This window comes from Bipolaris maydis (assembly GCF_028858645.1).
Source record: "Bipolaris maydis strain C4 unplaced genomic scaffold PSV08scaffold_10, whole genome shotgun sequence".
In the NCBI taxonomy this organism is placed as follows: Eukaryota; Fungi; Ascomycota; class Dothideomycetes; order Pleosporales; family Pleosporaceae; genus Bipolaris; species Bipolaris maydis.
The window spans coordinates 848136-870539 of record NW_027093866.1 but is presented as its reverse complement, the minus strand read 5'-3'; the positions used below and the strand labels follow the sequence as shown (position 1 = coordinate 870539).

General features: G+C 51.2%; 8 protein-coding genes across 8 annotated transcripts; 5 read left to right on the top strand and 3 right to left on the bottom strand.

Annotated features, from left to right (window-relative positions):
- Window positions 1–1322: 1322 nt before the first annotated feature.
- PSV08DRAFT_363830 (uncharacterized protein) lies at window positions 1323–3567 on the bottom strand. The gene has a single exon (XM_014227789.2). The coding sequence runs from the start codon at window positions 3400–3402 to the stop codon at window positions 1684–1686; it is 1719 nt and encodes a 572-aa protein (XP_014083264.1). The 5' UTR covers window positions 3403–3567; the 3' UTR covers window positions 1323–1683.
- A 2008-nt stretch (window positions 3568–5575) lies between these two features.
- On the top strand, window positions 5576–8351 carry PSV08DRAFT_205992 (uncharacterized protein). The gene is made up of 7 exons (XM_014227790.2): window positions 5576–5691; window positions 5775–5875; window positions 6013–6458; window positions 6508–6830; window positions 6880–7287; window positions 7343–7587; window positions 7636–8351. The coding sequence occupies exons 1-7, from the start codon at window positions 5626–5628 to the stop codon at window positions 8084–8086; spliced, it is 2040 nt and encodes a 679-aa protein (XP_014083265.1). The 5' UTR covers window positions 5576–5625; the 3' UTR covers window positions 8087–8351.
- A 329-nt stretch (window positions 8352–8680) lies between these two features.
- On the top strand, window positions 8681–10303 carry PSV08DRAFT_313713 (uncharacterized protein). The gene is made up of 5 exons (XM_014227791.2): window positions 8681–8941; window positions 9141–9373; window positions 9528–9646; window positions 9723–9913; window positions 10034–10303. The coding sequence occupies exons 1-5, from the start codon at window positions 8807–8809 to the stop codon at window positions 10109–10111; spliced, it is 756 nt and encodes a 251-aa protein (XP_014083266.1). The 5' UTR covers window positions 8681–8806; the 3' UTR covers window positions 10112–10303.
- Window positions 10304–11264: 961 nt separating this feature from the next.
- Window positions 11265–12086, top strand: PSV08DRAFT_372542 (uncharacterized protein; the record flags this gene model as incomplete). The annotated part of the gene is made up of 1 exon (XM_014227792.1): window positions 11265–12086. The coding sequence occupies one exon, from the start codon at window positions 11265–11267 to the stop codon at window positions 12084–12086; it is 822 nt and encodes a 273-aa protein (XP_014083267.1).
- Window positions 12087–12577: 491 nt separating this feature from the next.
- On the bottom strand, window positions 12578–14652 carry PSV08DRAFT_403339 (uncharacterized protein). The gene is made up of 3 exons (XM_014227793.2): window positions 14118–14652; window positions 13769–14067; window positions 12578–13640 (listed from the first exon to the last, which is right to left on the bottom strand). The coding sequence occupies exons 1-3, from the start codon at window positions 14267–14269 to the stop codon at window positions 12889–12891; spliced, it is 1203 nt and encodes a 400-aa protein (XP_014083268.1). The 5' UTR covers window positions 14270–14652; the 3' UTR covers window positions 12578–12888.
- Window positions 14653–15270: 618 nt separating this feature from the next.
- Window positions 15271–17510, bottom strand: PSV08DRAFT_410965 (uncharacterized protein; the record flags this gene model as incomplete). The annotated part of the gene is made up of 2 exons (XM_014227794.2): window positions 15271–17313; window positions 17364–17510. The coding sequence occupies 2 exons, from the start codon at window positions 17508–17510 to the stop codon at window positions 15391–15393; spliced, it is 2070 nt and encodes a 689-aa protein (XP_014083269.2). The 3' UTR covers window positions 15271–15390.
- A 2182-nt stretch (window positions 17511–19692) lies between these two features.
- On the top strand, window positions 19693–20430 carry PSV08DRAFT_410964 (uncharacterized protein; the record flags this gene model as incomplete). Its single annotated transcript, XM_014227795.1, has 1 exon — window positions 19693–20430. One exon carries the CDS (start codon window positions 19693–19695, stop codon window positions 20428–20430), a length of 738 nt encoding a protein of 245 aa, XP_014083270.1.
- A 681-nt stretch (window positions 20431–21111) lies between these two features.
- Window positions 21112–22377, top strand: PSV08DRAFT_183792 (pyridoxal-phosphate dependent enzyme-domain-containing protein; the record flags this gene model as incomplete). Its single annotated transcript, XM_014227796.1, has 2 exons — window positions 21112–21445; window positions 21512–22377. 2 exons carry the CDS (start codon window positions 21112–21114, stop codon window positions 22375–22377), a joined length of 1200 nt encoding a protein of 399 aa, XP_014083271.1.
- Window positions 22378–22404: the final 27 nt, after the last annotated feature.

Genomic DNA, 22404 nt, shown 5'->3' with positions numbered 1-22404 from the left:
TTCAAGTTGTCCTCGAGACGAGGGTCCAACAGGTTGTCGGGGGGGGCTGGAAATGAACCGAGAAAGGAAGAAGAAGAAGAAGAAACACCACGAAAACGCGACGAGGGGAAGAAGAATCAAGGCATTTGGGAAAGCAGCAACCTTTTTGTACGACCGATCGGATCACCATCCGTATCATCCAATCCAGCCTGCTAGTCAGTCAATCGTACAACCTTTCTTGCCGTGGAGTTACATTAACACGCCTGCCCTGGTGTAGTATCCGCTAGGCTGAATCCCTGTGCAGCCACATGTTCGCCGCGACGTAACCCTTTCTAGGTTTTGACCAATACCGCTTATGTTACCCTCGTGGCACGCCTGCTGTGAGTGGTTCGGGGGAGCTGCTGCACCGTTCAACGCGGGATCGGTGTGTAGGGATCAGAAGGGGTTTGGGGTTGGATCAAGTGCGGAGCGGAGATAAAGGGTTAGCAGATGATAAGAAACGGGCCGCTTTGGGATGCGATTTCGGAGAGAAGGGCTTGCGATTCCAACCATAGGGTCGCTTGTTAGTTTGTGTGGTCGTAGGTGCAAGCTAAAATATGCGCACCAAGTGATTTTTTCCCAATTGTTTTGGAATTTGCCGTTAGTAGGTATGTAAGGCTGAAGAGATTCATGGTTGTGGGCATGGTTGGAGTGGAGGTGGGGTAGGTGGTATGGGCTCCACTGATACTACCTTTCTCCGCATCACGGACGTGGACCAAGAATTGGAGAAAGCGCTGCAGTTCTGTCTCGAACAACAACAAATGAAAAATATATCCTATTGCTATGTCGGATATCGACTGCGACATTTCCCTCATTAACTTTTCTATACTTGTATTGAACAGTCCTGCTCACAATGTATGTGACAAAATGGGCCAATCGATTTGCTGCACTAATATCTCGGCGCACAAAGAAGACGCCACACAGATACATGACAAGAAACATGTATTCAAATCATATACAGTCATTTCTGGCAAATCTCCAGAGCGGTAAACTCTCTCCATCTTATCTTGGGGCTGTTTAATGGGCGGGGCCCCGTTATCAGCGCGCCGTGCCTCGGCTGCACAAGAAAGCGTGCGATAGCAGCTATCAATCCAGGGTATTTGTTATCATGCTTTGGTCACTACACACAGCAATTCCTTTCAATCTTTTGCTCCACAGCAGCACGACAAATTCCCGGACAGAGCGAAACTTTAGATTGCAGGTTGCAAATGCGGAGACACGGCTAATGCCTCCTTATCAAAAAGTCGAAAGCTGCCAAGATATAGGAAAGGACTCTGCCAAGGGAGACAAGACGGCACTGGGTCGTGTGGTACACAAGTAGAATTGCATTTTTTGTGGTATTGCCTGCTGGCACTAGGCTTACCTAAAAGCAAACAAAAAGGACACGCTTGTTGTCTTCCAGACCGTCTATAGTTGAGAACAGAACAGAAAAGAAAGACAATCCATAATGCCCGACCAATGGTGACTAAAAGTACGTGTGGTATCCAGTAATCTCCAGACAATGACAAAACTGCGCTTGAGTAAAACAAAAACAAAAGCTCATACTATACAACGCCAATGGGTATCCTTGAAGAGCGAGGCTTTTACTCGTAAACGCCTCTACCAAATGAACATAGGAAAACATGTCTGTGTCAGTTCCGAGAAAACCAAACGTTGTTATTTTTCTCATGGGTTATGAGCTACTTCTTTGCCCTTTGATGAGCGGGGATGTAAAAAGTGAAGACCGCCCTTGGCAACGCCAGCGACATTGAAGTGCAGCGGTTCCTTGGGGCCCTTCTCCCTTACAGGCATCTTTCGCTTTGAGCGACCCGAGACATACATGGGCTGCTGTGCATGGGTGCCAGTACTGACATGAGGCATACTTTGCTTCATTCGCAGCTTTGGCTTCTTGTCGCGGTGCTCATCATCAGTAGTCTCGTTGTCAAAGCTGCGAAGGCTACTCCGCTCAGATGAAAAGCGAGGGGTAGCGGTGGAGTGATTCGACGACCGTGTTGGCGTACGCTGAATGGGGCTCAAAGGAGTCGGCCTGGATGAGCGAGTCGATGATGCCGTTTGAATACGCTCAATAGGACTCAGCATAGCAGCCGAGTTAGCAAGGACGTCCAGTCCCGAAGGCGCCCTAGTCGCCATGGCGTGAGTTCGAGATGAATAGGTAGGAGGAGGATCCTGGTAATCGTACATAATCTCTGAGTCCAAGCTCTTATATTTGGCAGTGCCGTCGAGCTCCTCATCATGTTCCCAGCAAGTGTCGTCGGCACCAGTGACAGGAGGGAGGAAACGTATCTCGTTCCAGGTTACGTCCTCGTACTGAAGAGTGATGTAGAGGACATCTCCTTGCATCTTGTCATGAGCGATGCAGTGATCTTCCAGGAATGGGAAATCCCATACTGTGCGGTGCACAAGATCAGGAGGCAAAAGCGTAAGGGCCATGCGGCTAAAGGGTTCATCAGCGGGCCGGTGACCAGTCATTGGCATCCACGGTCTTCCTCGGAAGACGCCCTTGAAGGCAGTCTCAATGTGATTTGCGAAACAGAAGCTGTCCTGGCTGGGAAATTCAATATTTTGGTGCAGCTTGCGCGATGCACACCGTCGATACGCATTGCTGTCGGGGTCAAAGGCGAACCTTTGCGACTTGCGAGGCACAAAGATGACGCGGGCGCTCCACGAAAGGGGATACTTTTTGTCGTTGCGAATGGGAAGTTGGCCAAGAGCATGGTTTGCTTGCATCAAAGCTGGTAGCGGTGGCACTGGCGGTGCCTGTGGAGTTGGGCGACGTGCTTTGGGTGTTGCAGGAGCAGGTGTTTGGCCCCTGGATATGTCGCCAAACTGCTCGATGCGATCGACTCTGTTTTCCAACTCCATGCTAAACTCGTCAACCATGGTCAAGCGCTCGCCCTGCGACTTGATCTGGTCGCTGAGCTCCGTGGTTCTATCCACGACGGCCTCGACGCGATCGTCGATGGACAGCTTCAAGAGCTGCATGTTTTGGTATATACGAGCCTGGACGGCATTGTTGGTCCTGATGAGTTCTTCGCGAGCCATTCTCTCGCGGAACAGTTCTTGTTTGAGGTCGTGCTCCAACGATTCGAAGCGCCTGATTTCACGCTGCAGTTGCTTCATCTGGTCTACTGCGTGCATGTATGCGTCCATTGAGACGGCTGAAGCGGGCTCAGCCTCATGGATCCAGGCTTGGTGTCCGCAGCCGCAGAGCGAGCGTACCGTGGAGTCGGGATAGAAGCAGCGACAGGAGCAGCGCTGGCGGGCGCCATTGTCGGCCGGAGACGAGAGGATGAAGGTACATTCTCCGCGTGGCAGCTGTGCGTCTTGGGGCGGCGCCGGCTTTCCAGGCAGGTGGGTGGGAGGTTGCGGATTGTCAAGGAACATGGGGAGTCGACCTGGGTCGGTGGTGGTGATAGCGTGGTTGGTGGGAAAGCACCCGGCGGCTCATCGAAGGCCGGCAAGAGGGATGGAGAGCAGGAGAGTGGGCAGGAGGGGAGTGGGCAGGAGGGAAATGAGCGTGGTGTGGCTAGATGGGGGGCAGTTGAGTTAGCTGGGGGTGGCCAGGCTCGACTAACGTATATGTATATGTATGGATAGGATAGGCACAGGCAAGAGGGCAGGGCAGCCTGGGCGGCTGGAAGCACAAGATAAGCAATCGTCGACCACTACTTACTCACCCTCAGAGCCGGGCAGACGGGGCGCACGGGAGCATCCGAGTGGGCAGAGACACAATCAAAGGGACGTGTGCGCCCGTGGGTGGACGAGGAACGGCGGGCGATTGGGTGCGGCAAGTAGAGTGGTATGGATGTATGGATGGATGTGTGTAGGGAGTAATGGCAGGGAGGGCGGGCTACGAAAAGAGTAGAGCACTCGTCCGTGGGAGGAGGCGTTAGCAGCATGTGCAGGCGTGGGCCATGGCGGGTGTGCAGGTACTCTTTTCTTTTGGACCCGAACTAGCTCCCGCGCCGGGGATGCGCAGGCCTGTCATGGCAATGATGGCTGGGGGGGGGATGGTGGGTAGTGGGTGGGTGGAAAGCTGGAGGGTTGCATGTGTGAGGGAGAGGGAGGGTGTGTGAGAGCTCGGCGGGAGGAAGAGATAAGGATAGCGGCTGGTGGGCAGGCGCGAGCCAATGGCAGGCGGCGAGGGCGAGTGGCGGGACGTTGTGGGCTCCGCCGCTGGCTTATCGCGACATGCACACACACAGACACGACGCCGCGGGCCCCCACGCTGCCAGCCGCTGGGCGGGCGCTGATTGGGCCGCCCACATGGCGCCATCAACGCAGAAGATTCCATGCTGCTGGCTGCTGCTGGCTGCGCAGTCTGTGTACATACTTAATAAGTAATGCGCCTCCGCCGCCGGCCATGGAGCGGTGACGCTGCTGCATCTTGCCTCTGCCCGCCTGCCCGCTCTCGCCCCAGTGCTGGGCTCGACGCTGACCCCCCGGCGCCACACAGCCGCGGCCCCTTGCTTGGATGACACGCGGCGGCCGCAATTACTTGCCCTGTTATGTACATGCTCCGTACACGTCTGCCCGTCTTGCCTGCCTGCCTTCTTGCTTGCGTAGATGCTGGCTTGCCTGCCTCCTTACGTATTACGTACACATGGCGCCCTCATCGCCGCGCCCCTGCTGACTCATCCGGCGCCAAGACCGTCTCCAGCCGACTGCGCTCGGCAAAACGTGGACGGGCAGCGTCGATTCCATTCGTCGCTGGCCCAGTGGTGGAACCCATCAGGTAAAAGAAACGTTCTCTGCCCGCACCTCCGCGCCGTGACTGTACTGGATTTGTGCGCCCTCCGACTGTTTCGTCATCTGCAGCCCGCCCGCCGCCCTGCCATTCGCGCAACAAACGCTCATCCCACAAACCCGCCATATTCACATCCTTTCTCCCTGCATCCCCTCGCTTCTGGCCAGGTGCATTCACGTCCCATGGGCTCCTCCTGCCAAACACGGCTAGCCCACGGGAGCACCCGTCCACAGTGGGGACGCTGTGCAGTGCAAATGTGTGCGCATCCATCTCCTCTCGAAACGGAAACACGGTGGGTTCATGTCAAAACCAGCTTCCTGCCCTTTGCTGTTCTTCTGCACATTGTCCCCTCTTGTGTGTGTGTGTGTGTACACGCCAACTCACCCGCATGCACATGATGCCGCTACCACAACCACGCCGTGCCTGGATGCATCCACTACTTTCCTTTACTTTCCCACTGATATGCTTTCTTTTGCAACCAACCACAGCACCGCACCACCTCGCAATGCCAACGCCCAATCCTGCGCTTTTTCCTGTCTGCTTTGGGCAACGATGCACCGCCTGACGTGTGTGCTTATAGGAGAAATTGCAAGGCCCATACAAAAGACGCTTTCCTGACACATGGCCATGGCACTAGCCCCAAAACCATCGGATGAGGCCATGATAAAGTTTGAGCTTGCTGACGAGGCCACGCCCAAATGGTGAAGCAGTAAGGGCCGTGCCTGCCACTCGGTCCTCGGAGCGGCTGCTCTCCGGCCAATTTGCCAAGACCACCGAGTTCAAACACTCTGCGCGCCCCGAGTAGTCACGGAGGCTGGACTCTTCACAGAATTTACATACGTCGAGACGCAGCTTACTTAATGCCGGAAGAAAACTGGGTTGCTCACGGGGGTGTTCCCGCATGCGATTTGTGCCATTCCCGAAAGGTACCTTTTCCTCTCTCCACAGCCCCCTTGCCGACCGTCTCGGAACGTGTCTATATCCTGCGTCCGACACTAACTGCTACCAGGTCAAATGCGACCGCAAAGAGCCATGTGCAAACTGTGTAGCGGCCAAGGCCGAGTGCTTGCGCAACAGGCACAAGCGTGTTCCCCGGCCCAAGGTCCGAACGTAAGTACTACCCCACGCTCATTGTAGTAGTGTATACCGCGTCTAGCAAGCGCAGCAGTGGCAAACCCAAGCTTTGCGTTTGCCCCACTGTGGAGACTTTTGTCAAGTCCTCATGCTCACGTCTAACAATTGTACAGCGATGAAAAAATACAAGCGCTTGTACAGAGACTCTCCTCTCTGGAACACTCTCTGCATGGTGCTCACCGCAGTCCTCCCAACCCATCCCAGGAGCCTGATATCACAAACGCCTCTATCAGGCCAAGCACTGAGAAAACACCCGATCGACCAACAAAAAGGAAACGTACAGCTAGCTCTCAAGAAGTATCAATACCCCCAACAACGCCAGAAGTTGACGCGACTTCGCAAACAGCAAACGAAGCTCGTCTGCACATCACCAAAGAGCTATCTACCAATGGATTACTATCAGGACACCAACGCTCGGTCCTTGAGACTGCCATGTCCTTTGTTGATCAATTGTCACATGCACCTGCACAAAACTTGACAGACCGCAGTACTTTTGACAAGTCCATGCACATTTCCACAGACCTTTCCCAGCGCGAAATTGTCAATGTCATTCTTGGGAGTATGGTCACCTGCCCTGCCGTTTGCTATCAGGCTGACAGCCACTTTAGGTGAATTCAAGGCACGGAGTGAAGCCGCCGTTCGCCATCATACCATCGCCCACATACCAATCAAGGCCATTGAGAGAATCGCTCTTGCTCTAATGGCAGGCACTGCCGATGACAAGACCTTGAATCTCTACAAGGTTATCATTCATTTCCAAGCCGCTGCCGTCATGTACGCCAGCCAGTTGCAAGCTCCCAAAAGCGCTGCAGTGCAAAAACAAATCCAACAAATGCAGTTCGATCACATAATAGCCGCACTTACCGCCTTGGACAACATAAGCTTCATGACCTCACCCTCGCTCCTTCTAGTGCAGGTTTTGGTGACAGGAGTAAGTCATCTGACCTTGTCCACATGATTCTGTAGCTCATCATACACAGGCCATCATGATGCAAATCATAGGCAACCCAGTACAGTGCTGGGAACTCACAGCTCACGCATCACAAACGATTGTAACACTCGGATACCATAATATTGAAAAGACGGTGCCAGAGACTGACGAGGAGCGTGAGATTTACGCTGTAGTTGCCCAATGTGCAGAGCTCGACAGTGGCATGAGTCTGTTGCTTCTTCGGCCGAGGTCACTTCCCAAATTTCAAATCAAAATTCACGACCAACTACGAGCCGACCCTTCAAACCCCATGAGTGTTCTAGAGTTGATCTCTGTGCAAGACAAGATTCTAGACTTGTCCCTCCCTCAACGCACCAAACGATCGCCTGGTGCTCTGAAAGAAGAGGTAGCCCAGTTGAGAGCTCAGATGAAAGACATTTATATTCTTATGGAGAAGGTAACCTACCCCGCCCGTAATTACGATCGGTCCGATAATACTAAATACTGCGTAGGAGCGTCAACTGCACCTCTTAGATAGTAGGACTGATGCTTTTATCCACTACAAAAGCATGGAGTTCAAGTACTTCTCCCTCTTGACATCTATTCACAGGCTGAGCCCCACTGTCACGACGAACTATCTGGAGCGAGAAGAGTGTCTTCAGAGCGCACGGAAGGCGCTCGAATGTGTCAAGATGATCGAACAGCTCGCAAGGACCTTGGATCATTTCATCGAAGGCTATGACCCGTATCTATCATGGTAAGATGCAGTATCTGGAATTATACATGGCTTGCTAACATTTCATAGGACTTTGTTGTCACATCCTCTGTGTCCGTTCTTTGTCGTCTTCTGTAACGTGGTTGGAACCTCTGATCCTCGTGACTTTCAGCTTCTCGAGGATGTCATTGATTGCATCTCGTCGCTCGTTACAGAAAACAAATACGTCAACCGTTTGCATCGACTCTGCGCAACACTTCTCGGTCTTTGCAAGCCCCTGGTAGAGAGCCCAAGCGCACAACACCAATGGCAACAACCAACCTCGGATCCCACCACATCTTTGGCGTCATATCCTACCTCATTGCCTTTCAATCATGGCCCTGATATATTGTCGAGCAGCGATGGCGATACAAACAATGGAATGATCAATTCTTCCTGGAACGATAACATGATGTGGCAGTTGTTTCAGTCGCAGCCATCGCTGGACTGGTTTAACGCTGATATCCTTGACCCCGCTTGGGATATTGGCCAACCGAGTTGAGTAAAGGAAGCAGAGGGTGGGTTGCTACTTTGAATTTTGGCGTCTTTTTCCAGCGTATAGATCGGTATGGGGCGGGATAGTCTTGCAAGTATGATGGGGTTAGACCTTGATGCTTGGGGTGAAAATGTTTCATTCTTCATGGTACATATCATCTTCCACATTTTCTCAGCACGTGCAAGAAGCAGTGTATTTTTTTGTATCGTGACTTTGGACTACAAGGGTTATGACAATTCAGATGTAAAATGCGATACCAACTTGTTCAAATCTAAGTAGAGTTCACCCGAAGCAAGTATCCATTGTGGATATTTTGACTCCGTACATTGCAGCTACTCCGTGGCTCTCTACAATTGCAAGAGACCAGTTACATGATCTGCAAAAAGCCTCGTTTCCTTCTCCGAGGAACATCCCTTCCACAAAAGTCATGTAGTGTAAGCCTCACTGCCCCGCTTTAGGGCGGCACTCCGGCCGCCCCACCCTCCAATGCTTATGTGTACGTACTACGTACCTACCCTCCCGCACAGTCCCGAAATTCGGTCAGCTCGAACCTTAAAAAAGAAAGTTGTGACGTAACAAGAAGACTTGCAAAAGCCAACCGCGTTTGTACCTCTTACATCCATTTTTTATCTTTGCTCTTACAAAAATAAAACTCTGTGGTCTATTTTTTTTTTCTTTGTCAATAGAAGGGATCCTGAAAGCAAGACTAAAACATATAGAATCAAAATGGCTACTACAACTACCACCTCGACACCCGTACCCCGCGACCCCACCGCCGACGAAGCCCTCGCCTTGTTCAAAGCGATTGAAGAAAAGTTTCCGGCTAAAACGCTTGGAGAGGATAAGTGGTATCTTCTCGCTGTAAGTCTCATCCGTACTTACTCAACCTTTTTTCCACACAATACCATACCATACCATATCCTCTTCCCCTTCCACAAACAGTACCCTTATATCTGCCCTCCTTCCCCCCCTCTCCCCCCAACAAAACAAACTCAACAACAACATCTATCAAACATCCGTGTGTGTTTTTTTTTATTAAAAAAAAAGTAATAATATGTAGCTCGCAAATATAGTCAGCGGCGGCCAACCCAACTTCGCTCCTTTACTGTATAAACACGTAATTGTGCGACCTGAGTTCCAGAGTGCGGAGGAGAGACAGAAGCTGCTGCGGCGCATGCGCGAGGTACTGTTTAAACTCGTGATTATCGTCGGTGTGTGTAAGCCGCTTGAAGCGGTATTTGATCTCGATGCTGCTGTGGAGAGGGACGAGGACAGGGTTTTGACTGGTACGCGGTAAGTAGTGGCCCTCTCTTTTTCTTTTCATCTTTTCCGTCTTGTTTTCTTTTTTTTTTGTTGTTGTCTTTCCACGGTGCTACATGCAAAGGGTTTAAGAAAGTTTTGGGCCGATGAAGATGTGTTGTTGTTAATGAATGATTGAGCTACATAGGCAAGACTGGCAATGCGACGAAGCGAATTTGCAGCGCGGCGAAGCGTGGTTGAGCCGGCTGTACAAGCACAATCTCCAGGGTGTGATTAATAATACGTTTGAGGGTAACAAGGACTTTGGTAAGATATCCCCCCCCCCATTTGCTCAAGAAGAAAGAGGAGAAGAATGGAAAAATGCTGATATAAAGGCACCAAGATTGGCTTACGAAAAACATCACCTACGGCCTCTTTCTGTCTGATCGCAATGTCTTGAACGATGTTGAGACGGAGATGACGGTTGTAACGGGAATTGTCATGCAGAATCTCCCCCGCGAATCGGCGTGGCATATGCGGGGATTGCGGCGGATTGGAGTGGCGAAGGAGGATGTTGAGGCTATTCGGGAGTGTGTATGTTTGAAGTTTTCTTTCTCCTTGTTTTCCTTCTACTCCGTTCGAAAGACTACCTACAGGATGTTTCTTGGGGCTGGTGTTATTTGAGACAGTGATTGAGCTAACGACTCGACATAGTGTGAGCTTTCGGCGAAATTTTGTGGCATTAGTTTGCACAAGGTGCCAAGAGTGGAGGATATTGAGCATGAGGTGTAGAAGGATGGTTTCTTAGGCTTTTCAAGTACCTCCCATCAACCTTTTCCAAACTCTTCTTGGGAGGAATTAAGAGCGTGGGATGGGGTTGTAGTATACGGTCTTCGTATGCCATTCCCTGTATGTATGAATCCCAGCGTGGTACCTATAGTGCTCCTTATATAGTGCAGCTTTCTCTCATGTGTCGCACAAGGTTGTTGGTAGTCCCTTTTGAGGTTGTTTCAAATATCCGCGTTCGATTGGGGATACTGACGTGGTTCCAATTTTATAGGAGTGGAGGCAAAGGCAGAGGTGACGACCGTGCTGATGGCACCGGAGATGGCGGAGGTGGAAGAGTTGGTGGTGGTGGCGGAGGAGACGGCGGAAGAAATGGCGGAAATGATGGTGATGTAGTAGGCCGAGGAGGAGGAGGTGGTGGTGGTAGAAGAGAAGCAAGCCGGGAGAGCGATGCATAAAATGGTCGTTCGACTAGTCGAGCGTGATTGCACGAAGTGCGCCGTTGCTGCGAGAGCTTGATCAAATCCATGATTCGACCGTCAAGAGATGCGAAATTCAGAGAGAATGTTTGTATGGAGTGCTTCGTGTTTCATCGCATGCGTGATATTTAGGTCTTCTTTTACAATCCTGGATGTCACATAGGTATGCTGCTATTGGTTGCTTGCAATATCTACCCATAGTTCTGAAAGTGGGGTTGGTTGTGACTAGGGCCGCTGGAAACACCTTGACTAGTTGCTACTAGCATGAAATGGGATTGATTTGATTGATAGCAAGTTGGTCTATTCTGGTTGTATGCAAGAAGACAAACGTGCGTGTAGATAAATCAAATCTTCAGTGCTATCTTCCCTGGTTGATAATTGGCGAACCGAATTCTCATACTGCTACAACAAATGTAAGTAAGAGTACCTTCGCCTTAAATAAGCAGCAGCTCCTTCCCTTCTCTTACCCTTCCATTTTTGCCTGGGCGCATGTCTCACCTGCAGCGCTAGCATTCAGGCTGAAGGTCTCTCACCAGCTTCTTCACGCTCTACATTGTCAACTTGCATAAACTTCTACGAAGGCTTCAACTGTCAGTGAGTTGCACCCAGTACATATGCCCAAAGGCCTCTGTCATTACTAACGAAAGCTTCAAGACAGCTGAGTCGGTACCAAACACACAATGGCAATGCTTCGTGACTCTTCCACGGGAGAGGGGCCTCCTGCAGCTAATGGAGCACCAACCACTTTCCATGGCTGGCCCCGGCTTCCTGATGAGCTCAAGCTTGAGGTTTTATCCCATTTACTCACCTTCACTGAAGGCATTTATATTTACCGGGGGACTCCTTCTTACGATTCCAGTATGGAAGAGTCACACCAAAAGCGCCTGAATGATCACCTCTTTCCTCTGATCGCAACCAGAAACAGTAACTTGGCCCTTCTTGCTCAAGAAGCCTACTACAAACACAACGTCTTCATAGTATACTTTTGGTTGCATTTCGATAACATAACCTACTGGCCAAAGGCTTCTTGTGCCAGAAAGATCCGGCACATGACGCTATGTCTGGGATTATACGCTGGTTCTACTATGGAAGAGCTTTTGGTTGATTGTGAGGGAGCAAGGCTGTTCCGACCTACTAGAGACCTCCGTACCGATGCCATTACCTGTCCCAAGGAAAAGGCTGAGGCCACAAGAATTGCCAAAGCTATACAAGACCATCAGACAACACATCCACATCTCAACAATCTACAAACTCTTTTCATTGACGCGTTCATAATATGTCGCGATTTTCCTCATGCGGAAAGTGGGCCGAAATGTGAATGCTGCTCTTGTCTGCAACAATCCGTATCTTTGGAGAATTTGATAAGTGGACTCGAGCTTGTGCTGCAGGCTAAAAAAGTGGTCGCAAAGACGGAAACTGAGTGTAGATTTGCTACGACAAATTGCGATGAACACAATCGTATCATTATCAACGGCCTCGCCGAGAGAGCAACAAAAAAATAGGCGGCCATGCCGCGAACGTCAGATAACAAAACGAAATCATAGTAATTGAAGCCACCGGCAGAGAACGAGAAGGGAAGTAAACTTTGTGCGACGGCGTCACACAATAATATGTTTCCTGTGGTACAACACTGAAGAAAGAGAAAATCATGATCCACTTCTCAGGAAGAAATATTCAGCGGAAATAAGAAGGAAATTATGTGGCGGAACGAAGAATGTGCACGAGCAAAGAGTACACCACCGTAGCAGAGAGGACCAAAGAGTGAACTCACATCTCATGTACAAAGTCATCAAGAACTGCCCTTTCGCAAGGGGCTCATCTAGCTCGACTTGACCTTGCCTTACCTTCTAGCCCCCCCCCCCCCCCCCCCCCCCCCCCCACAACTCTAGATGTCTTAAAAACAATATCTCTACTGCACACTATCCAAATCATGAGTCACAGAACCAGCATATGCACATAATCACACATATTCTTTTTTGGTACTCTCGACATTGCAATGTACCCAATTGATTTCATACATATTATGCAGTTCCTAGCACTTAAAACTCCCGGAGCAAAAAAAAAGATACAAGGTGTTAGAACCAACCTCCCCCTCCCAAAAAGAAAAGTACATACATGCAAAAACAAGAAAGATGCAAACATAGTAAGCCTGTTTACTTCCCGTTTCTTCTATAGAATATTTTGCTCATCAGAAAAATTGCACACATATGTATCATATCTAGGGGCAAAACGTTGGCGAAAGGGATGAAAAAGGAAGAAATAAAAAAAGAGAAGGGAAGAGTGAGAGAAACATTAAAAAAAAAACTACCATCCCTCATCCTTCTGATTCTTGCCCTTGCCCTTCCTCGCAGCCTCCTTCTCCGCATCCGTCATCTCAATCAGCTCGGCGCCCTCGAGTCTGTATCCCTTGGCATCAACGATGTGTTCGTTCGACGATGCCAGATATGTCTCGTGCAGTCTCGGCAGGAAATACTGCATAACGTTATCGGCAAGACTCTTCGCCACAAGGCCCTTGTCGACCCAGAAATGTCGGACAAAAACGCCCTTGCAGCCGCCTCTCTTCTCCGCTTCGGGGGCGCCATTGGCCTCGACGCAAGGCAAGACGCGGATATCGTCTGGACGATCGTAATCGTAGCGGAGATAGTTTCCAAAGGCAGCTTGTTCGTGGGCCCAGCCCTTTTTCCACTTGGCGCAGCCCTTGTAGCGGGTTTCCGAGGGGCACTCGGCCCAGGCCTTGTACATTTCCTGGGTGCGCTTGCTCTGGCGGGCAATGACGAAGCCCGTGTTGAGGTAGCGGTTGCCCCTTGAGTCGTAGTTTTGGGGCTCGTTGGGGTCGATGGACATCATGGCGAGGGTATCGTCGGTCATGTTCCAGTAGTTTAGGAGCCATTCGAGGGGGAGGTGGGGGTAGTGGAACATGACATCCGAGTCCATGAAGACAATGTATTCGTGCGTCTTAAGGGCTTCTTTCATCAAGGGTACCTTAACCCAGGTGCCCCAACGGTCTTCGTAGTCGGGTGCGCGGATAAACTTGTAGTCATAACCGTGTATTTGAGCTGTTGAAATGTTAGCGTGGGTTTTCAATTCGTACCAAAAGGCGGGGGTATGGTATTTCAAAGCATTGCTTTAATTGCGCCGTGCCATGGATCCATTGGTGCCCCACACCCGTCTCCAGCATACATACCAAACATGTAGTGACCCAGCATACCGGCGGAAAGTGACCGCATGCCCTTCCACTTCAAGTGCTTGTTCATAAGCTGACCCTCATCCTTCAAGGGCCTACTGTCAATGTCCAAAATCAGGACCTTCTTCCCCAGCTTGCTTTTGTATCTGGGTGCTCCGGGCAACCGGTATACATCTCCATCTTCATCTGTGAACTCTGGGGCATCTATTGGGTGTAACACGGGGCCGTAGAGGGCTTTTATTATCGTCGACATTGTTAGATCGTCTGGTGGAAGGGTTACATTTTGGGTGTGCGGATATCTAGAGAATGTCAGCCGGGTCGAGACTACCGGGGTAGGAGTGGTTCTTACGGTGAAGAAGAAAGACCAGCAGGCATGTATGAGGAGGGAGTGCTGTAGTAAACAAATGCAAGCACCATTGGTACCATGGCGACAAGCAAGACACGACGCCACCGGCCTTGCGGCCCCATGTTTGCCAACGATTGATACGAGTAATCACTCATGATTGACTCTAATTGCTCGAATTTTGATAGAATAGGTGGGCATGCAGCGCCTCAGGGCATGTAGAGGCCCGGCTTTGTGGTGCAGTCTCGACTCCAGCACCGGCAGAGGTCGCAATCGTCTCTCTTCTGCGTCCAGATACGCACAAGGGATATGCGCAATATGCGCGCCACAAGGCAGACTCCGAGAGTATTCGGAAGGCAGCGGGGAATTCGAGTTGACAGAGGGTAGGATACAACAGCCCAGGTTGCGCAAACCGACAAGGAACGGAAAACGGCAGCGCTAGGGCAAAAGGAATATCCTAGGAATAAAACAGGTAGGTGGATGGCTAGGTAAGAGGTGCAGAAGAGTAGTGGGACGCAACAAATCGAGTCCGGAAGCCAGCAAAGGAAGACGAAAGGAGCGTAAGAAAGTTGTTGGTAGTCGTGTTTCCAAAGGAGAAGTGCGTGTCAGACCGGAGTGGTTTGTATCCTTGTTATGCAGCACGACGACTAGTTCCCAGACGGGACTAGCGCGGGTAAATCGGGGATAGCTGCCGGCACGGAAAGGGCTGAAACGCCAGGAAGTCGCGATGCTGCCAGTTGTGGATTGGAGGCGAGAGAATTCACATGTACAAGTGCAGATAGTATGTATGGTCTCTGGACAGGCTGCTGGGCATTGCTGTGCTCCTCCATCAGCTCGGTGGACTGGGTCGATGCCATCCGCCCTGATCAAGGCCCCTTTTCGTTTACGAGGTCGTGCCACTTCAAATAAACTTGCTAGCTTAAAGGCCAACAAGCGCCTCTCGTAATCGTGAGTACACGCAAGCCGCTGCTCGTACCCAGCTCCAATGGGGGCATACCATTGGCGCTAAGCGTACATCCCACTCAACCCCGTGCCCCTCCAGCACTACGTATACCTTTCCCCCATAAAGCGCCTAGTTTGTACGGCTTACCACGCCACGCGTGGCTAGAGTCTGCTCATTGTGGCACCGCGTATAATATGGCGCAGTCATGCACGGCGGCCAATTGCGCGGTACATATTCTCTAAGCATGCGATCCTGGTTGAGGGGTCCGTCAGCTCCGCAGCCTTCTGGTTGGTGCCTGCTATGCATAGAATCTGAGCAATGCCAACCCAGACGCACTCATCCGTCCAGCAAGCGCAACAATTCATAGTCTTTTGCGATACCGGGACTGCTCTTTGCACAGCTCTGAATCAGTTCCATCATGATCCCTACCCATTCTCGCCATCCCTCAGGTAACGTGTCCCGCAACTTGGCGTCGGGAGACAGCGCTACGGCGTGGAACAGCAGAACCTGCCCAAAACACTGGCAGCACCACCCAAACTTTATAGGCAGAGCCGTCAACATCTGTGTACACAGGCCCATGGTTGTCGGCCAATACATGCCGCCTCGAAGGCCTTTGCGCACTTCGTCGTATTCGGCCTCGTTGGTATATGCAGGTGCATGCAATGCTTTGTAGAGAAAAGGCCGGCCAATGTGCAACTTTGCGACCAAGTAGCGGCTGCGCAGCATGTTCTTTGCGATAACATGCGCAGGACTGGCCGAATCGCTCGCGTCGTCGCCATCAGAGAACTGAAGTGTTGGCGGAAGATTTTCCCGCCATTGCTCGAGTTGGTGATGCATTTCTGCTGTCAGACTGGCACTAGGGTAACCTTCCTTCTCCGCAAACGTATACAGACTCTGCTTCACCCGAGTGAGAATGATGCGATGCGCGGCTTGGGCAAGAAAATGGAAGTTAAACAGAGAATCATCTTCGTCGCTGAGCAGTCCTGAAATCAACGTCTTAGGTCGTGGACATTGTGTAAACTTTGGCAAAGGTATGTCTGATTCGTAGTCCAACAGCCCACTATGGGGCAGTAGATCCAGCTCTTGTGTGATCACTGTCTCGTACATCAAGGTGCACCAGAAGAGCCTTGAGAGCATGTCCCCCTCCCACGTCTCATAATCAATCGTTGACGTGCGTTTGAGAACGCTCGCACAACACAGGGCGGCTCTGTTCACGGTAGTCCAGGAATCCAAGGGTCGCAGGATTTGGGCGTAGTAAAGCGTCGATAGCATGTAAAACTGGCCAGCCTGGAGATCCGTCTGGCACATGAGAAACCCAAAGCGCTTCCGGGCTTCATTGAAGAACTTGAGACCAGGAGGTTCGTCAACAATAAGCCGGTACCAGTCGGGAGTAACGAAGCCTCGTCCAGTTGCAGAGTGCCGAGAAGGAAGACTAAAGTCGCCTTCTTCATGCGCTTTGACGGCTAAGCATCCCAACGCTAGTACGACAAGGACCAACACTGTCTCGATTTCGTAGCCGAATTCGTTGTCCATAGCTATACCTAACGTACTTGAGAAGAAGTGGTACTTGTCCAGTATAGGCGTATTGCGATGGAATACCGCAAAGTATGCATCTGCGAGACCTTTTACCGCCGACTGCGGTAGACTCATTAACCAACTATCGGGAGTGGTGTTGTATGGATGGCTAATGTCTATTGGCAGCGGCAATCTATGGTTCTCGATATCGACAATGTAGTCTTCGGGAAGCTCTTTGCGTGCGGAGATGAACACTTGGGGAAGGATCTGTTGAACGGCAGGCCACAAAGCAACCCGATGCTGGCTGAAGGAGAGATCCATTGCGCCCTGTACTTCTGGGAGGGCAAAGGGGCTTTTGGCTGGCGTTCCAACAACCTGTGGGGACATTGCAATGTCATGTATGCTCATCCTGTTGCGATGCAAATTATTTGAAGGTGCGGCTGCAGCATGGCTGCCAGGGCTGGGCTGCGAGAAAGTGGCATAAGGCGAGTGATGGTCCGGGATGGGTCCTGCAGGGGAAAGCGGCAACGTGACTGCAGCCTTGGGTGCATTGATGGCTGTAGTGAGATCTTCAATCTTGGATTCAAGCCTTCGGATAGCGTTTATAGCTACTGCCATGGACTGGTCCTTCTTTGTTGCTCGCGGTGCTTGGTAAGTGCAGTCGAGATTCATGGTCCTGCAGTAGCCACATCTTGGTCGGTCTTCGTCGCATCGAGTCTTTCTCGACCTACATACGTCGCAGGCCTGTCTGCGTCAGTTGCGCTTTCACGTGACCCATACACGGCTTAGCTTACCAGAGTGGCCATAAAAGAGCGCGCCTTTTTCAACGATGACGCATCGCCGTCCTCATGGCTGGCGCTGCCGTCGCCATCGTATGATGCTTGCCGCTCCAGAGGCTCTGCATGCGAAGCGGATATACTGGCATGAGGCCTCTTGGTCATAGCATCACAGGGCAAGATCTAGAAACAATGTGCATGCAAAGCGGCGGATTTATGTTGGAGCGATGTGAAGTGATTGTCTGCAGCTATGGGCGGACAACGGTGATGGGGGTGACTAGTACTAGCGTGCGTGCATGGGCCACTCCAGAGCCATGTCATCTCCTCGCCGGCCTCCTCCCTTCTGTTTACTCTCCTCTCGCCGCGAACCTCTCCGCCTGCTGCCCGCAGTCGTCCTCTAACCTCGCCGCGCTGCTGACCCTCGTGCACTTTAGATAGAACTTGCTCTTGTGATTCCCAACTAATATATCTTGCAGATTCGCGTTCGGCACTGTCGTGGGTGACTGCATTCCTGTGCATGCCCATATTGAACAGAACCGTTCCTGTTGAACCTGTCGTTGCCTTTGTCTGTATATCGCCCATCAGCATGTCCCCTGCTGCCTGCTGGACTTTTGTTCGTCCAGAAACCTTATTTCTGAATTCCTAATGTGGCGGCAGTCGACTGCAAACACCCGTTTCGTTGACGCTACCCTGGGTTCTCTGCGACCCTGTCAGCTTCTGGATTTGACGGACCCGCCCAAGGGCTTCTCTAAATCCTTATAGGCCTTTCGAATCCTGGATGCCTTAATCAATGCCATTGGCATTGGTCGTCTCGCTCCGTTGCCTCTCATTTAGCCGTTGATATGGTATCGATGATATTTCGTCGTTATGATCAATTGCTAATTGTGACAAGGACTCAGGTTTCTTCCAGATATCCTTGAATGAGCTTATTTACGTTATACTCGATTTTCTGCAACCCATGCCACCCGCTTGCCGGGTTGTTCAGACATGGCGCGTGACAATTGAGGAAGCGAGCAGTATCGTACCCTGGCTGTCAAATAGATGTCCTGTAACTCCCTCGACAGCCTGAATCTGCCACTGGCCAAATTCAGCATATCCTGGTTCTGAAATGGACATCTTCGGGCCCCGCCTGATGAGTTTGCCCAGCATTCGGCACAACCTTGTGCGGTATCAACCCTAATTATACCAGTACTCGTTTCCGTGTATCGGTTCTATCGATTTCGTCTCTGGTAGAATGCCGTTGCATGCGTGAGTATCTGCGCTCCGTCGTCTCAGAATCTCGATTTATCTGCGTGGTTGCGGGCAGCTGCCGTTCGCCAATAAACTCTCCGTCTTCCTGGCTCCGCAAGAGTGGATGGTCAATTTTCCTGTAAAGAAGTCAGCCTGTTTCAGAGGGGATTACTCTGATACCGCACGCTGTGGATGTTTTTGTTGGTGGATGGTGTTGTGGTCGGGGACGAGTCGACTTAGCGCGTCAAAAATTACTGCCTACACACGGCGGTTTCACAGGTCGTACCACCGGGAGACATGCTACCATCAGAGCACTTCAGAAAGAGTGAGGATAGATATTTTCTTGAACTCTTGGACATCTTGTCCACACTGGCTCTACCACCTCAGCCAAGGACAAGATATATGTTCCACGACTCTGTTTGTACCATTGAGGCACGGCTTACAAAGCGCAGCAAGCAAGTATTCGATGTGTTCACTTGCAGCCCAGGGACTCCTCACATCCGCCGAACCCACTAGTCCTCAGTCTGCAGTGGATTTTTCTCACAAACGGTGATCCCCTGTCTGACGAGCCTTGCTCCTGTCCAGGCACCGTTTCTTCTGTTTACAAGGGGGATCACTGCAGGTATCTCACCATCAGACCAAGGACAGTCACTGCTGGCATGCCTCCGGCGATCCTGTTGCAGCCAGTAGGGGTTCATAGAAGGGTTCATGTCAGTTCTACAGAGACATATGCCACGGGCCAGAGCCGCCAAGACAGTGAAGTGACGCATACGGAGCTGGACAAACCAGCCTGAAGCGAGTGTGAGAGTCAAAATTTGACGAGGACCTTGAATTTTCTGATCTCCTCACTCTCCTCTTATTTCCTGGGGAAATTTGCGTGTCTCCATTCATTTTCACACGGCACCATCCTTATGCCGTCAACACGCTAGACCCCTTTCTCCCTGCGCATACAAAAATTGCCTTTCCTCACTCTTCCACTCTACCTCGCCTACTCTACCCCATCAGCTTCAAAGAAACGAGCCGTCCTTTTTCTATACTTGCAAGCAAAATACTCTTCTCAAGTTCAATTCAAGTATCTGCTCTCAGCAAGATGCCACCGCCAACTACCACTATCACGATGATCGAGCCCGCTCGGCGCCGCTCTGTCGAGCTGCCAAACGAGGTCCTTTACAAGATCATACTCTTCACCCTCGGTCACAACGGCAGTGTCATCCATGGACAGTACTACGATATCTTGGCAAAGAGTGCTCTCTTTGAGCAACTCGCCAATTTCCTTTGCGTCTCGTCGAAATTCCGTGATCTCACAATGTCGGTCTTCTATGGACTACACAAGTTCAAGTTTCCCATCGACTTCGAGCCGCGCAGGAGCCTTGTGAACAAACATGGAAACACCCGTAATCCACTTCTCCCACCGATCTGGGCTCTAAGCTCCCTCCGACGCATCACTCTCGAGATTGCTATCACGGACTCGCGCCTTGAGCTGCCTCATCCTACACGCCGCGGCTTCCTTAATCGTGACACCCATGAGCCTCGCGAAGTCATATGGTTCAGATCCATCAAAAACCTCTACCGATACTGCCCCGGTGCACGCGTACTCCGCCTTCTCACCGACCATATGAAGGATCTGACTGTCCTTGACATCCACATTCTCGAAAACTTCAGGCACAAGGACAAGCAGGAGGCAATTGATCTATATCGCGCTGCTGGATTCAAGATCCGTGCCGATGAGGTCAACGTGCGCATCACCAATCTTTTCACGCCCGATTTTCCTCAGAAGCCATGGTACCCTGACTTGGTCAATGCCCTTAACATTGAGAAGAGGGTGATTGCCACTAATGGTGGTGACTGTCACTGATTCTGGTGACTGTCATTCATAAATAATGGATAATAAATCATGGATACAGGATGGATGGGTTGATGGATAGTAGATAGGATACAACGACCGAGTCACTGGCTGAGCAATCTTGTTCTTTTCAGATTGAGATAGTAGTACGTTGATCATACATGACCAGAATCTGAATCATGCCCCCCTATGAGTCTTTCAATATCTTCTGTGTCTCAGTAGAATTTTTGCTTTGTGTTTTGCAAAATCAACAGAACTATCAAGAAACAAGGTGAATGTGGCGAATTTTCATTGTTGTGTAAACAAACGGACTACTGGCTATTTGCACAGACTTGACGATGTCCTCGTTTGCCTAAAACGGTTAGACAGATGGTTGTTCTTGCAATGTGGTTCAAAGAAGACCACGTTCCTGTCGGGTACCTGTCAGGGCCATCTTAACCCTGTCACTAGCTAGACCCCTTGCATCTTAATACAACGGCAACGTAGTCGGGGAACTACGTGTGGGGTTGAATTGTGGAGAAGGGTTCATCGTGTCATCGGCCCAGGAACAGCGGCATAGTCATGACTCGTAGCAAACCTCCCCCACTACGCACGCCATCTTCCCCGCTGTATGCCTAAGCAGCACCGCATACATTCTCTGACTCAAATAAACATGTCCCCAAACTACTCGTCTCCTTTTTATCACCTGCAACAATGGCGTCCACACAAATCCATCCCTCCTTGACGCGTTCAAACGTCGAAGCTGCTCATGCTCTTATCAAACCCCACATCCATGATACCCCCGTGCTCACCAACACCACACTGAGCAATCTTGCCTCGACGCCCCAGACAGCCGAAGCACTGAAAGGAACTCAATGGGAAGGCCAAGAACCCGCCCATCCCAAAATCAACCTCTTCTTCAAATGCGAAAACTTCCAACGCATCGGCGCCTTCAAAGTCCGCGGCGCCTTCCATGCCGTCACACGCCTAATTGAGAAAGAAGGCATAGACGAAGTACGAAAAAAAGGCGTAGTAACACACAGCAGCGGTATATACATCTTTTCTTCTCTCTCCCTTCCATTCCAATCCCCCAATCTAATCTTTCTACTTGCAGGAAACCACGCACAAGCCCTGGCCCTCGCCGCCCGCACCTTCTCCATCCCCGCGCACATCGTCATGCCCACCATCTCGACGCCCTCGAAAATCGCCGGCACAAAAGCCCAAAACGCAACCGTCCACTTCTCGGGCTCCACAAGCACCGAGCGCGAAGCCGTCGTCGCAACCGTGATCAAAGACACGGGCGCCACTCTCGTCCCTCCGTATGACCACCCGAACATTATCCTCGGCCAGGGCACGCTGGCCCTCGAACTCCAGGAGCAGGCTACCAAGCTCCTTGCTCAGTCTGGGTCTGGGAACGGTAAACTCGATGCGGTTATCGCACCCTGTGGCGGCGGCGGCATGCTCAGCGGCATCGCAACAGCACTGCACGGCACGGGCATCCGCGTGTTCGGCGCGGAACCGAGTTTCCAGGGCGGTGACGATGCACGCAGGGGTGTTGCCGCGGGTGAGCGCGTCACATCTGTCAAGACGCTTACGATTGCAGATGGCTTGCGTACGCCGCTTGGAGAGCACACCTGGAGTATCATCTCGAAGCCAGAGTATGTGGCGGGCTTGTTTGCGGTGACTGAAGACCAGATTAAGAAGGCAATGCGCCTGGTTCTTGAGAGGATGAAGTGTTTTGTAGAGCCCTCTGCGGTCGTTGGGCTCGCGGTTGTGCTGTTTAACGAGGAGTTTAGGGCATTGGTGCAGAGGGAGGCTGGGGAGGAGGGATGGAATGTTGGTGTTGTCTTTAGCGGGGGGAACACGACGGTGGAGGCTATCGGCAAGATGTTTGCGGAGGTGCCAGAGGCAGTGAAGGAGAGGCAGGAGGGGATGTTGGCGATGGATGGCAAGAAAGAAGTCGAGAATGTGGCGGGATGATTTGCACGTATGTTTTGTTTTTTCATT